At 43.9% G+C, this 14,605-nt stretch overlaps 1 protein-coding gene and 1 non-coding gene across 3 annotated transcripts in view; both read left to right on the top strand.

Moving 5' to 3' along the window:
* The window catches only part of RFTN2 (raftlin family member 2), an 84,131-nt gene that overhangs the window by 57,766 nt on the left and 11,760 nt on the right, over window positions 1-14,605 (top strand). For both annotated transcript variants that reach the window (XM_066344874.1, XM_066344875.1), the window contains exon 8: window positions 7,890-7,968. In XM_066344874.1, the coding sequence (XP_066200971.1) occupies window positions 7,890-7,968 (79 nt within the window). The remainder of the gene's footprint in view (window positions 1-7,889; window positions 7,969-14,605) is intronic.
* Window positions 13,198-13,273, top strand: TRNAA-UGC (transfer RNA alanine (anticodon UGC)). Its single transcript has one exon. It is a non-coding gene; the product is annotated as a tRNA-Ala (tRNA).

Raw genomic sequence — 14,605 nt, 5'->3', positions numbered from 1 at the left:
ACAACCCAGGATGAAGGTAAAGGTATATTGTGATGTGGTAACAAAGACTGTTGGGTAAACCTGTTCATACTCTGCCTTTTGAGTCTTATTCAAATATGCTGTCCCTGTGAGAGTCACATGCCAGTCTTAGCTGCTTCAGTGCACACAAAGACAGTACTGTCAGTCATGTCATCTTTATAGAAAGAAAAATATTACATACAATTCATCTTGATCCAGGTGGGCGATGGAACCTGGAACTTTTTCGTCTCTGAAACTAGAATAATAGTCTGGGCTTTGAGTTACACACATTTCATTTTAATTAGTTTCACCATTAACTAGCTGTATGATTTTGGGAAGTCACCTAACTTCTTTAGGTCTCAGTTTTCTCATCTGGAAAAATGGTACAATAAATATCAACTCTACTGGACTGTCATGATAATATATTAAACGAGATAATATATGCAAAGTATCTATGCAGGGGCTATGCATACGAGGCTAATAAATTAGAGTTATTATGTGTGACCTAATCCTTTAGCAGAGCCAAGGTCCCTAAGAAGTTGAAACCAACTGGGGAAGGATAAGTTGACCAGTCCTAAATCATGATATTTCAGAAAATGTGAATCGTGTAGTTCACTCCATCCAAAATCAGCACTGAGAATTACAAGCCAGCAAAAACAGAAATAAATAACCACCCTATAAAGATATATGCTTACATGTATGCAACGAGTGTCTGTCCTGCTCTTTCTTCTGGAGCCCACATGTCTGAAACCGTAGCTCAGCACCACTGCCATGAAAACTTTCTTCCTTAAGTAGTTTTGTCTCATATACAATCGGGTCTTAAACAATTTCAACTTTTTTCTTTTCTTCTATTACCTAAGCCATAACTTCAATGGTCTATTCATAAGGTATTTTCCCCATATTGCTTTCATTACTCAAATATATCCTGTCATCAGATAGCACTAAGGTATTTTCTCAGTGTGTTTCTAGGTCAAGGTTGTTGCTTTATTACCCCCTAGGCAATATCACACCACCAAAGTTTAAAGTTACCATGGAAACATCACAATGTAATCTGATATCACTACATTATTACAAGATTATTGTTGTCAGCATCCCTTCTTAATCATTATCACTATATATTTATATAAATAAATTAAGGTAAAAATTGATGATCTCTATAGGACAAATCTGGTGGAGGATCAAATCAGCTGCGCTAGCAGCTAATATTGCTGACCTTTAACTAGTCACAGGAATAAAATGGAAGTGGGAGCCCAAGTTCCCTCTGTTTGACTACCTAAGACTGCATCACCCCGCTCACCCCAAATAATAATGGGGGGCAGGATGTGCATTTTAACAAGAATCCAAGGTGATTCTAATGCACTTTCACAACCACTGAATTATAACCTACATTAAGACAGAAAACGAGAGAAATGTTAAAATCAAGTGATACTTGATTTTATAAAGTCTGGTCCTTAAGGACAAGGTATGAATAACAGAGAAAATGATCTTCTCATTGATGTCAGGCCCACTCCCCTCTTCCATTTTCTGCAGCCTCGACAAAAAATGCTCTACCGCCCTGCGGTCCCCACAGCCCAGAAGGGCCAAAGTCCCTGTGGTTGTCTGACACACTTAAGTGGACCAAATCATTTCCTCTCAACCCTCAAGTGACAGCCAGAGCAGGAGCTGCATGTTTACACAGTCGCAGGAGAGGCTAGGGTTTCATGTTGGGCCCTTTTCATGCGCTTCTCCTCCGTTTCTGGTTGAACTTCTATGCAAACAGTATTGTGCAATTCCACTGTGACCTATACTCACAGTAATGTTGCAGTGAGCAGCATTTTGAAAAGGCCACTTTAAAAAAAGAAAAACGTCCATTTGTCCGTTTTATATACTTCCAGTAATCACTCTTCCTCATGTGACCTTCAATTTTTCACATTTTGTCAGGAAGAAGGGTTGGGAGGAGTTAAATTGTAGTAGGGCCCTTTGGTGTCTTTCACACACATGTTAATCCCTGAGAAATAAATTAGGGTCATAGGTAGGTAAAGAAACACAGAGCTGGCTACAAAGCTGCAAGCTAAAATTTAGTTTTATAATTTTTCTTTTAAAAAGTTCATTTTTATTTCATATTTTATTTCCAAGTTACACTCATTTAAATCATAGCAATTAATTAAGATACAAGATGAAGCAAAAATCATTAGAAAATACAAAATAACAATTCTGTTTCCTCTAGTTCTAGTCCAATGGATTTTGAACACTTTTTAAAGGAGTATTTTTATTTCAAAAGTGACCAAGCAGTTTCAGATAAATCACTCATTTGAAACAGCTCAGTTGTATTCAACCTGATTACACTCTTGCATTTATTTTATTTATTTATTTATTTTTATTTTATTTTATTTTTTTTTTCATTTTTCTGAAGCTGGAAACAGGGAGAGACAGTCTGACAGACTCCCGCATGCGCCCGACCGGGATCCACCCAGCACGCCCACCAGGGGCTACGCTCTGCCCACCAGGGGGCGATGCTGTGCCCATCCTGGGCGTCGCCATGTTGCGACCAGAGCCACTCTAGCGCCTGAGGCAGAGGCCACAGAGCCATCCCCAGCGCCCGGGCCATCTTTGCTCCAATGGAGCCTTGGCTGCGGGAGGGGAAGAGAGAGACAGAGAGGAAAGCGCGGCGGAGGGGTGGAGAAGCAAATGGGCGCTTCTCCTGTGTGCCCTGGCCGGGAATCAAACCCGGGTCCTCCACACGCTAGGCCGACGCTCTACCGCTGAGCCAACCGGCCAGGGCTCTTGCATTTATTTTAAACAGAATAGTTCTTTAGTTCAACTCAAATATTTATTGAGGGCCTGATATGTACAGGTAATATTTTACCGACTCTTGGGACAGACTTAGGTTTCCAAGAACTCATAATCTGCTCGGAGAGAAAACAGTCACAGAGAACTAATGCAGAACAGACCATGAGGCCTGCAGTGGAGGTCTAGAGCATGTGTTCTCAATAGGGGGATATTATTACCCTAAGGGGCAAAAATTAGTTATGCTGGGCTGAGAAAAATCTTAGATATTAAAATGGCTTGTGGGCCCTGGCTGGTGGCTCAGTGGATAGAGTGTTGGCCCAATGTATGGTTTGATTCCCACCCAGTCAGGGCACACAGGAGAAGCAACCATCTGCTTTTTCCCCCCTCCTTCTCTCCTGTCTCTCCCTTTTCCCCTCCTGCAGCCAGCCAGTGGCTCAATTGATTTAAGCATGGCCTGGGTGCTAAGGATAGTTCCATTGAAGCATATAGGCTTCAGGCACTAAAAATAGCTCAGTACTTGAGCATCGGCCTCAGATGGGGTTGCAGTGGATCCTGGTTGAGGCTCATGCAGGAGTCTGCCTATTTCCCCTCTTCTCACCTAAAATAAATAAATAAATAAATAAATAAATAAATAAATAAATAATAAAATGGTTGTGGTCCTCCAACATAGTACATAAACAGATACACAACATATCTTAGGTATTAAAATTTAAGGGGGGAGGGAAGAGAAATGAGGGGGAAATATCTAAAAAGTTTCCTTGAGGAATCAATGAAAAAAGAGCTGAGTGTGAGGCAGGTGAATATGGCAGAGGACATCAGTGAGGAGAGCAGGTCTGTGAAGGTTATGTGTGAAACTTCCAATGATTCATCTTTTACATGGAACTTGAATGCCACAGGTCATGAACTCCTTCCTTTGGCCACAGCAACACCATGGCCTGTATGGTTTATTTAAATAATCTAATTGGCCCAGAAAAAATGAACTAGAGGTGACCAAGACAAAACTCTTAAAAACTCTGAGTATCAATTTCCTTATCTACAAAATGGGGAAAAAATGTCTTCTCTGCACACCTTAAAGGACTATCATGAGAAACAAATGTGCTCACTTACATGGAAAGTGCACAGTACATCCTAAGTACTACACAAGATGAAGTACTTTTCTTAGTTTAGTCCATGAGATCTCCTGTTATTGGGAAGCCGGGCTTTTACTTGGTAGTCTGTTAATACCATTGCAAAACCCTCTTCCTTAAGTGACTCTTCTTTTTGTTTCCTTATGAAACACATAGAAGAGAAGGTAGCGAGGAGGACACATTTTTTGAGTATCTACTATGCTCAGGGTGTGTGCAAAAACACTTTGTATCTACCGACTCACTAATATTGGTACAATCATCTCCTTTACAGAAAAGAAACAGGAGGCTCAGAAAGATGGGGTGACTAGCTCTGTGTCACACAGCTAGTAAACAGCAGAGCTGGGATGCACACCCAGAGTAGTCTGTCTGCCTCAAGCCAATATGCCGTTTCCCTCACACCCGACCGCTTCTCTGACAAATGCATCATGGGAACATGATGTGTCCTGACATTTGTAGCGTGAAGCTGTGGAACTGGTCGAACTGTTTTCCTCCCGCATCTGGCACTTCTTGGATAATAATTTCTGTAGGAAGAGGTAATACAGGCCCTGTCCTCTGAGGGCAGCCAGGGCATTCGAAGCACTCTCTGGTCCCATAATGACTTCACCAGTCAAACCCTTTCAGAAGTTTGTGCTACCGGGAAAATACAGGGTGAGGCCAAAATAGGTTTACAGCTGTTCATATGGAAAACAAGACAATAATTAATAAATAACAATGCAAGAATAAACTGTGTTTTGCATACTTACAATTGTAAATGTACTTTTGCCGCCCCCCCAGAGCCCTTATTCTATCTCAGCTCAGTACATACAGTGACCTCAGGAGCCTCGGAGACTATGAGGGACTCACTTGCCCTGACAAACAGTTGTCACTTTGCAAGCCTTCAGACTTATTTTAAATCAAAATGGCCCTCAGAACACCAGGGACACAGAGGTCTCAGACATTTCAAATTGAAGATCTGGCTGTGAGGACTTCCCAGGAGATGGGAAGCTGCTGACCTTCAGAGTCTTATCTGGGCATCTGGAGTCTGTCCGAGGATAGTCCGCCTCTGCGAGGCCGTCCCCACATTCGCTGTCCCCACATTCACCGTCTGCCCTGTTAGTACAGTTGGAGAAGCCTGCTCTCGAGCAAACCAGGATGTAGTGCACTCAGACTCGCCCCATCCGATAATCCCACCAGCATCCCCCACAGTCCCGACCCTGACATTCTCCTGCTTTCTAGTTAAGAAGAATTCTACCCTAATCTGTCCTTCTCATGTTTGGATAGTTCTAGGCCTTTGTTCCCCCATGTGATTCTCAGAGTGGATCACACACCTAGAATGTTACCCAGAAACCTCTTCTCTATTCTCGTGTAACCTTTCCTCGGCTTTTCCATTCTTGCTTCTGAGATCATTCCCTCCCTGTTAACTCCACCACCCCCCCCCCCTTTCATTGAGGGAATGGTGGAGGAAGAGGAATGAAATTACATCTGTTGTGCTCCTTCCAGTGGCTGACACACTGGAGGGTCGTCATGGACATGGACTTATTGATCCTTCACAAGGTCCCTGATAGGAAAGGAAAGTCAGAGAATTTAAGGACTTTGCTAGAGGCATTAGCTAGTAAGTACTACGGTAGAGTCAGGATTTGAACCAAGAAACTTCCGGTTCCAAAGCAACTTCTGGTTCCTTTCCCAGTACACCTGGGCCTTCCAAACACAGACCAGGCCGTTCTGTGTCCTGCTAGTGTCTGCCCTATGCCAACGTCATAACTGAGGTCTCCTGATGATTTCAGTTGTTCCAAAATTATGATATATTTTCACACTGTCTTCTAAGGTAAAACTAAAATGAGATTAGACTAAAATCAATCTTTTAAAAAAATAAATGAGCCCTGGTTGCATAGCCCATTGGTTAGAGCATCATCCTCAAATGCAGAGGTTGCTGGTTCCATCCCTGGTCAATCACATCAAGGAACAGATTGGTGTTCCTGTCTCTCTCTCTCCCACTCTCTCTTCTTCTCTCTCACTAAAATCAATCAATAAATAAAAAAATTTAAATAAAAAAATAATGAAATAGAAAAACATTTAATAGATAAATAAAAATGAAAAAGAAGCTGTCTCCCACGACCACCTTGGAAGATCTGCTTGCTTCTCAAAATTCAATAGTACCAGTAAGTTTGGGATGCTCAAATGGTGTGGAGTTGACATATATCTCTAAGAGCCAGAGTTTCACTGTCACATTGTTTTCCAGAAAAAGAGCTCGGCATAAAATGCAGCAAATAGTGAGGTTTTGTTTGGGTTTTTTGCATAATAAAAGTCGTAACTGAGCAACATTAGATACAGACACTCCTCCCCAAAAATCCATGGAGACTCTGTGAAAAACATCTCAGAGAAATCCAAACGCCAAGTAGCCTTTGGCAAAGGGTAATTTGCCATGATGGTAGTTAAATAAGGGGAATACTGAGTAGCTGCCCACAAAGGAGCAACTGAAAAGAAAACTAGCTGTGGCTCCATTCCCTCAGCTGAAAAGCTACATAAAACATTCTCACATGTGGCACCCAAATTAGTCTCTTCTTTTTCAAAGGCAAATTTGACTGTGTAAACAAAATGTTTAAATCATACACTTTTGACTTAATAATCCCACTCCTGAGAATTTATCTCAACATTTCCTTGAGTCATAAGAATAGGAAGACTATATACATGTTTCTTGAGTCATAGAAATAAGAAAACTATACATATTTCTATATAGCTTTATTTATAATTAGCAGAAAACTGAAAACAACTTAATTTTTTAATAATAAAGAACAGAATTAGAATATTTTGGTATCTTAAGTTTTTGAGATGCTACGCACCTATTAAGAATAAACCATGGGGCCCTGGCCAGTTGGCTCAGTGGTAGAGCATTGGCCTGGCATGCAGGAGTCCAGGGTTTGATTCCCGGCCAGGGCACACAGGAGAAGTGCCCATCTGCTTCTCCACCCCTCCCCCTCTCCTTCCTCTTTGTCTCTCTCTTCCCCTCCCGCAGCCAAGGCTCCATTGGAGCAAAAGTTTGCCCAGGCGCTGAGGATGGCTCTGTGGCCTCTGCCTCAGGCGCTAGAATGGCTCTGATTGCAGCAGAGCAACGCCCCAGATGGGCAGAGCATCGCCCCCTGGTGGGCATGCTGGGTGGATCCCGGTCGGGTGTATGCGGGAGTCTGTCTGACTGCCTCCCCGTTTCCAACTTCAGAAAAATGCAAAAAAAAAAAAAAAAGAATAAACCATGGTCTGACCAGGTGGTGACGCAGTGGATAGAGTATCGGACTGGGACATGGAGGACCTGGGTTCGAAACCCTGAGGTCGCTGGCTTGAGCGTGGGCTTATCCAGCTTGAGTATAGGCTCACCAGCTTGAACAAGGAGTCGTTGGCTTGAGCATGGAATCATAGACATGAGCCCATTGTCTCTGGCTTGAAGCCCCAGGTCCCTGGTTTAAGCAAGGGAGTCACTCACTCTGCTGTAGCCCATCCCCCCCCACCCCGTCAAGGCACATATGAGAAAGCAATCACTGAACAACTAAGGAGCTGCAACAAAGAAATGATGTTTCTCATCTCTCTCCCTTCCCGTCTATCTGTCTCTCTCTCTCTCTGACTCTCTGTCTCTGTCCAAAAAAAAAAAAAAAAAAGAATATGACCATGGTGTACAAACAAGGAAAAGGTGTTAAGTGAAAAGCCCAGAACACAGAAATGCAAATATCCAATGGTTACTGACATGCAGAAATACATTATGCTGATAACTAAAAGGGAACAAAGAGATGAAAATTCATGTTAGCATGGTGAGGTTACAACTTTTAAACATTAAAATTTTCGTTTGTAGTGACTATATTTAGTTTTTTAGGGATTTTTCCCTTTGTTTTTCTAGCTGCAACTTATATAAAATTATGTCTTAATTATTTTTGGATCAGGAGATTATTTTACAAAGGAACATTTTAGCCAAGTGTGAAATCTAGAGAATTACTAATGCACAAATACTAATGCTGTTGTTTTCATTCACAGCGAGGGGAATTTGGCTACAAAGCAGGTGGTATTTCTTCAGAGACCAGTTATATGGAATTCAGCTGCTCAAACACCAGAAGTGAGTAATACTGATGCTTTATGAACTGAATGTTATAGTGAAGCATTTAATCCTTAAACTCTCATTGTACTTCTAAATGTTGAATACAGTGGGGAAGTGTGGTTTTGATATGGAAATAGTCTTCTGAACTAACATACTATAAGGGAAATGTGTAGGCAACCACGCAACATGATACAGCACAAAGGGAATCAGAAGATACCCATTCAAAATACACCACTTGAGCATAGGATTATTTCTGAGCTGAAGGCAATTAAGAAAGAGCAGACACAGGAGGATAGCTATAGCCTCCTTCTTTCTGACAAAAAACAGGGCATAAATTTGTAAAGTTGCCCGCTGTCCTGTTTCAGAAGAGAAAAAAACAATCACCAGAAATTACTGTCAGTGGGGACAGCACTGACTTGAGTTTGCATAAGCACCTTCCCAAAACAAACCTTGTCTTCCACTAGTTTCCCCAGTACTCACCGCCCACAATTTTCTGCCCCTAGAAGCTCAAACCCCTTTTCCAAATCTAAACACTCCTCGACAATTTATCACCTGTTGTTAAAGTGATATATACATAGATAAGCTCCTGCTCCAACTGCCCCTTTGGGTTTTCCCCGTCCTCTCTGTGAAGGCCCATGTGCATCCAAAATAAGCCTTTCCTTCTGCTCACCTGTATTTTGTCAGTGTAATTTGTAGGCACTGAACCTAAGAGGGTAGAGGAAAGTCCCCCCCAGCAGTCCTACATCTTGTAAGTGAATGCGACTCAACTGCAGCACACCTGTGCACACGTGTCTATCTTGATCTCTGTCAGTACTTCTATACTGTCTCCTTAGGTTCATATTTTTCAATCCAGTACATTTTCTTTTTCTATATACAGGGGGTCCTCGGGTTACGACACAATTCCATTCCTACAACAGTGATGTAACCCGAATTTTGGTATAAGTCGAAACATACCCTAGCCTATGTCACTTACTTATCCTAACACAGTTGTAAAATCATAATCTAGAACATAAAAACACAACTAAGCCACAGAAAAAAGAAAAGGACATAAATATACTGTCCTGTACACTGCACTGTAATAACAGAAAAAAAAGACGAAAAATGAGTGTAAAATAATTCCTTACCTTTATTCCTGTGGTTGGCTTGCGCACTGGAAGGGACATTGCAAGGTGGGAGAGAGTGACCTATTGGGAGGAGGATGCTGGAGAGACAGGAGAACCTGCAGAAGGTGCTGGAGACACTGGGTCAGGTGAATCAGGATTGCCTAAGGAACATGCAGGAGACGCTGGAGACGATTCTACCTGAACTACAGGTGTTTCATCTCAAGAAGCAGCTGAGGTAGAAGGTACAGGATCTGTTGCAGGCCTCTCTACCTTTTTAAAGAATTGTTCCAGGCTAGTCTGGAAGGTCGATGACTTCTTCTCTTCCCAAATCTGCCTATAACATTTCAAGGCATCCGTAACAGCTCTGTAGATCTCACTGAGTCTGTCATCGCTGGGGTCCTCAGCCTGAAATTTTTGCCAACCCATCCTCTACCACAGAAAAAACTGCTGCCAAACCCTTGGTAGTAAATCTCTTGGGTTCTGGGGTTTCTATCTCTTCTCTTCAGTCAGCTTCTTCTCCAGCTGAATGAGGTCCTCAGCAGACAGCTCCTCTCCAAGTGATGCCAGTAGCTCTGACTTTCATTTAGGAGCCATGATAAGGGCCAAAAAGTTGCCAAACAAAGCAACCCAAATGGAACACTTGCACTTTTAACAGTCCAAAATGGCGTAGGAAAGCGTACCAGGGTACTTCCTCAATCATCTGCCACGTTACTGCGTATTCTTCCACCACACTCAACCAAACTAGTTTGCCCAGGTAGTCCGTAAGTATGGCACTAACAGCGTAAGCTAAAACACATCTCAATTTTTCAAAGTTCTTATGGGAGTAAGCATCATAAACTTAAAACATCGTATGTCGAGGCTGTCATAACACAAGGACCCCCTGTATTGTCAGTGTAAGAAACATCCAAACCTGTAGAGAATTTTTATGAGTTTATTTGAGCCAAACTGACAATTGCTGGGAAGCAAAATCTCAACAGATTGAGAAAATGCTCTGGAGAATGGAGTTTTGCAGTTTATTTTATATATTACAATCAGAGGAGGCGTTAGGAGGGTTACACAAAACTCATTGGTGGTAGATTGTAAAGGCCCAGGAAAGCAAAACGGGGAAATCTCTGAGATTGAATAAAGAATAAAATGGAGAGACATATAATTCTTTTGCATTGGTGGGTATAGGATAGTTAACAACATTTACAACACATGGAGATGGTATTTGGGCGACAAGGTAACAACGAGGGGTTCTGTGGTCTCATGCTCTGGTGGAGACTGTGCCCTGAGGTGTCTGAAAAAAAGCGAGGCTTACTCAGACATCCCAAAGGTATGTTATCTTAGATGCAAAAAGACAGTAGACAGGCTACATTAGGGTAAATATTAACCTTTGTCAAGGACGATACTGGCCTAGAACATGACTACCTGCCATGACTCACTTTTTTTTTGGGGGGGGGGGGATTTTTCTAAAATAAGAAGTGGGAAAGCAGAGAGACAGATTCCTGCATGCGCCCAACATAGATCCACCCAGCATGCCCACCAAGGGGCAGTGCTCTGCCCATCTGGGGCATTGCTCCGTTGCAACCAGAGCCATTCTAGCGCCTGAGGTGGAGGCCATGGAGCCATCCTCAGCGCCCGGGCCAACTTTGATCCAGTGGAGCCTTGGCTGCAGGAGGGAAGAGAAAGACAAAGGAGAGGTAGAAGAGTGGAGAAGCAGATAGGCATTTCTCCTGTGTGTCCTAGCCAGGAATTGAAACATGGACTTCCACACGCTGAGCCTACGCTCTACCACTGAGCCAACAGCAAGGGCCATGACTCGCTTTTAGTTAGGAAGTTTTCATCTCAGACCATCCTATGTGGTTACTTTAGCTCTCTGAGTTTGTAAGTCCCCTCCAGCCCATGGAGGCATCCCCTTAGCTTGTCATCTTTAGTATGTGGCCCCTTTTTTGTCCACAATATTAAAAATACTGACAAGCCATCTGGTCAAGATGGTGGCCTAGGTAAACACAGCACTCAAATTCTCTCACAACCACATCAAAATTACAACTAAACTACAGAAGAACCATCATTCAGAACCACTGAAATCTAGCTGAATGGAAATCCTACAACTAGAGAATTTAAAAAGAAGCCACATCAAGACTGGTAGGAGTGGTGATAATGTGGAATGGGCTGGTCCCACACCTATGTGACAAATTATTTTTATTTATTTTTTATTTTTTTGTATTTTTCTGAAGTGAGAAGCGGAGAGAAAGGAGAGAGGGAGGTGTAGAGATGCAGATAGGTGCTTCTCCAGTGTGCCGTGGCTGGGAATTGAACCTGGGACTTCCACAAACGGGGCCAACGCTCTACCACTGAGCCAACCAGCCAGGGCCCTATGTGACAGTTTAAAATCGGGAAGGATATCTTGGCTGCGGAGGTTCCTCCTTGAGAAGCAAGGGTCCTAGTCTCATACCAGGCCTCCCAGCCCAGGGTTCCAGGGCCAGGAAGAAACGTCTCTATAACTTCTGGCTGTAAAAGCCGGTGGGGATTGTGGCTGAGTGAGACGGAGGGCTGTGGGAGTCCCGAGCAGCTCCTCTTTGAGGGCCTGTGCATGGACGTACCCAGCCTCACTTCCTCCGAGGTCCAGCACTAGGGCAGCAGCTTGCAAGGAACCAGGGACAAACAGAGAGGAACGGAACTGTCTGGTATCAGTGCAAGAACTTGGAGGGCAGCTTTCTGCCAGTTAAAAGTACTGTCAGAGGCCATTGTTCCTTTTCTGAAATGACCACCCCCCCCCCCCGAAAAAAAACAGAGCCGGCAGGGCGGCACCATATTTGTTTCCATCGACCTGATTCCCTGAGGCCCCGCACCGCACAACAGGCCCACCAAGCTGTTTCCAGTGTTTTTTCCATACACATGGCCTCTTGACTCATGCTTTGTACTTTCCTCAAATCTCCCAAACAAGCAGCATCTGGCCTTTTCATACCCTGTACCTTTTTGTAAGTGGCCCCAGGCCTGGCCCTAATAGCAGCTGGCCTTGGTTCATAGCTTGGCCCCTCCTGGGCACCTCTAAGCCCAGCACAAGTAGCAGCTACATACCTGCAGATTGCTTTGTAGCTATGCCACGTGGCCCCAGCAGGGCGGACTCAGTGAGCACCAAGCCTCACTGAAGCAAGACTCGCTCTGTCAGGTTGACACCTGCATAGCAACTCCTCCACTGTAATCACAGGTGGTCCTGGGGGTGCAGGGTGTCTATCCATTCCAGTGATACCAACAGCAATCAAAGCTGAACTACAGAACAGTGCTCACAGCCCACACAGGGGCACACTGGCGCACCCAGCTCAGGTGACCAAGAGAGCTGTGACACTGGGCCCCACAGGACACCCACTACACACAGTCGCTCTACCAAGTTCAGGAGCCATAGCAGCCCTACCTAATACACGGAAACAAACACAGGGAAGCAGCCAAACTGTGGAAACAAAGACATATGCCCAGATGAAAGAAGAGGAGAAGTCTCCAGGAAAAGAACTAAATGAAATGGAGGCAAGCAAACTATCAGATACAGAGTCCAAAACAATGCTTATGAGGATGCTCCAGGAACTTAGTGAGGACAGAGAAACTATGAAAAATGAAGGATATACTAACTGAAATGGAGAATAATTACAGGGAATCAACAGTAGATAGAGTACATGAAGCTGAGACTCAAATCAGCAATTTGGAATATACAGAAGCAAAACCACCCAATCAGAACAGCAAAAAGAATCCAAAAATATGAGGATAGTGTAAGGAACCTCTGAGACAACGTCAAGCATACCAGCATTTGCATCATGGGGGTGCTGGAAGAAGAAACGAGAAAGCAAGATATTGAAAACCTATTTGAAAAAATAATGACAGAAAACTTACTTAACCTGATGAAGGAAATAGACACACGAGTCCAGGAAGTGCAGAGAATCCCAAACAAGATGATCCCAAAGAGGTCCACACCAAGATACAGCGTAATTAAAATGCAGCTGGAGAAAAGCAGTTAGTTACCTGAAAGGGAGCTCCCATAAGACTGTGGGATGATTTCTTAAGAAAAACTTTGCAGGCCAGAAGTGGCAAGAAATATTCACTGATGAAAAGCGAGGACCTACAACCAAGATTACTCAGTAAAGCTATCATTAAGATTTAAAGGTCCTCAGCCCTGGCTGGTTGGCTCAGTGGTAGAGCGTCGGCCTTGCGTGCAGAAGTCCTGGGTTCGATTCCCGGCCAGGGCACACAGGAGAAGCGCCCATCTGCTTCTCCACCCCTCCCCCTCTCCTTCCTCTCTGTCTCTCTCTTCCCCTCCCGCAGCCGAGGCTCCATTGGAGCAGGGATGGCCCGGGCGCTGGGGATGGCTCCTTGGCCTCTGCCCCAGGCGCTAGAGTGGCTCTGGATGCAACAGAGCGACGCCCTGGAGGGGCAGAGCATCGCCCCCTGGTGGGCGTGCTGGGTGGATCCCGGTCGGGTGCATGCAGGAGTCTGTCTGTCTCTCCCCATTTCCAGCTTCAGAAAAATACAAAAAAAAAAAAAAGATTTAAAGGTCCTGACCTGTGGTGGTGCAGTGGATAAAGCGTCGACCTGGAAATGCTGAGGTCGTCGGTTTGAAACCCTGGGCTTGCCTGGTCAAGGCACATATGGGAGTTGATGCTTCCAGCTCTTCCCCTCCTTCTCTCCCTTTCCTCTCTAAAATGAATAAATAAATAAAAAATTTTAAAAAAAATTAAAAAAAAAAGAAACATAAAAAAAAAAAAAAAAAGCCTGACCTGTGGTGGCGCAGTGGATAAAGCATTGACCTGGAATGCTGAGGTTGCTGGTTCAAAACCCTGGGCTTGCCCGGTCAAGGCACATATGGGAGTTGAAGCTTCCTGCTCCTCTCCCCCTTCTCTCTCTCTCTCTCTCTCTCTCTCTCCTCTAAAATGAATAAATAAATAAAAATAATTTAAAAAAAAAGATTTAAAGGTCATAGAAAGAGCTTCCCAGCCTTACCAGGCAGTGGCACAGTGATTAGAACACCAGCCTGGGGTGCAGAAGACCCAGGTTAGAAACCCCAAGGCTGCTGGCCTGCGTGAGGGCTCATCCAGCTAGAGTGGGGGCTCACCAACTTGAGTGTGGGATTATCGGCTTGAGTGGGGTCACCGGCTTGAGGCATGACGCTATGGTCACTGGCTTGAGCCCAAAGTCGCTGACTTGAGCAAGGGGTCACCGGCTCAGCTGGAGCCCCCCAGTCAAAGCACTTATAAGAAAGAAATCAATGAACAACTAAGGTACTGTAGTTATGAGCTGATGCTTCTCATCTCTCTCCCTGTCTGTCCCTGTCTGTCCCCCCGACCCCCAAAAAAGTAGACTATTAATATCACATAGAATTAATTTAGCTATCTCATATGTACATATTTTGTGAAAATTGTATTTATGATAATCCTTGAACAAAAATTATGTAGGTATAGGTCCCTAATGGCACTATTCTTTACTTGTACCTTGAAATCAGTTGTTTGGGAGAGGTTGATGGGAAAATTGCTTAATTTGTCAAGTTTTTCAAATAATTTTTTTAAGGTGTATAGTTGTAAAAG

Source organism: Saccopteryx leptura, chromosome 7 (assembly GCF_036850995.1).
Source record: "Saccopteryx leptura isolate mSacLep1 chromosome 7, mSacLep1_pri_phased_curated, whole genome shotgun sequence".
NCBI classification, from domain to species: domain Eukaryota; kingdom Metazoa; phylum Chordata; class Mammalia; order Chiroptera; family Emballonuridae; genus Saccopteryx; species Saccopteryx leptura.
The sequence above is the reverse complement of the archived record's forward strand: the minus strand, read 5'-3'. Positions and strand labels throughout refer to the sequence as shown.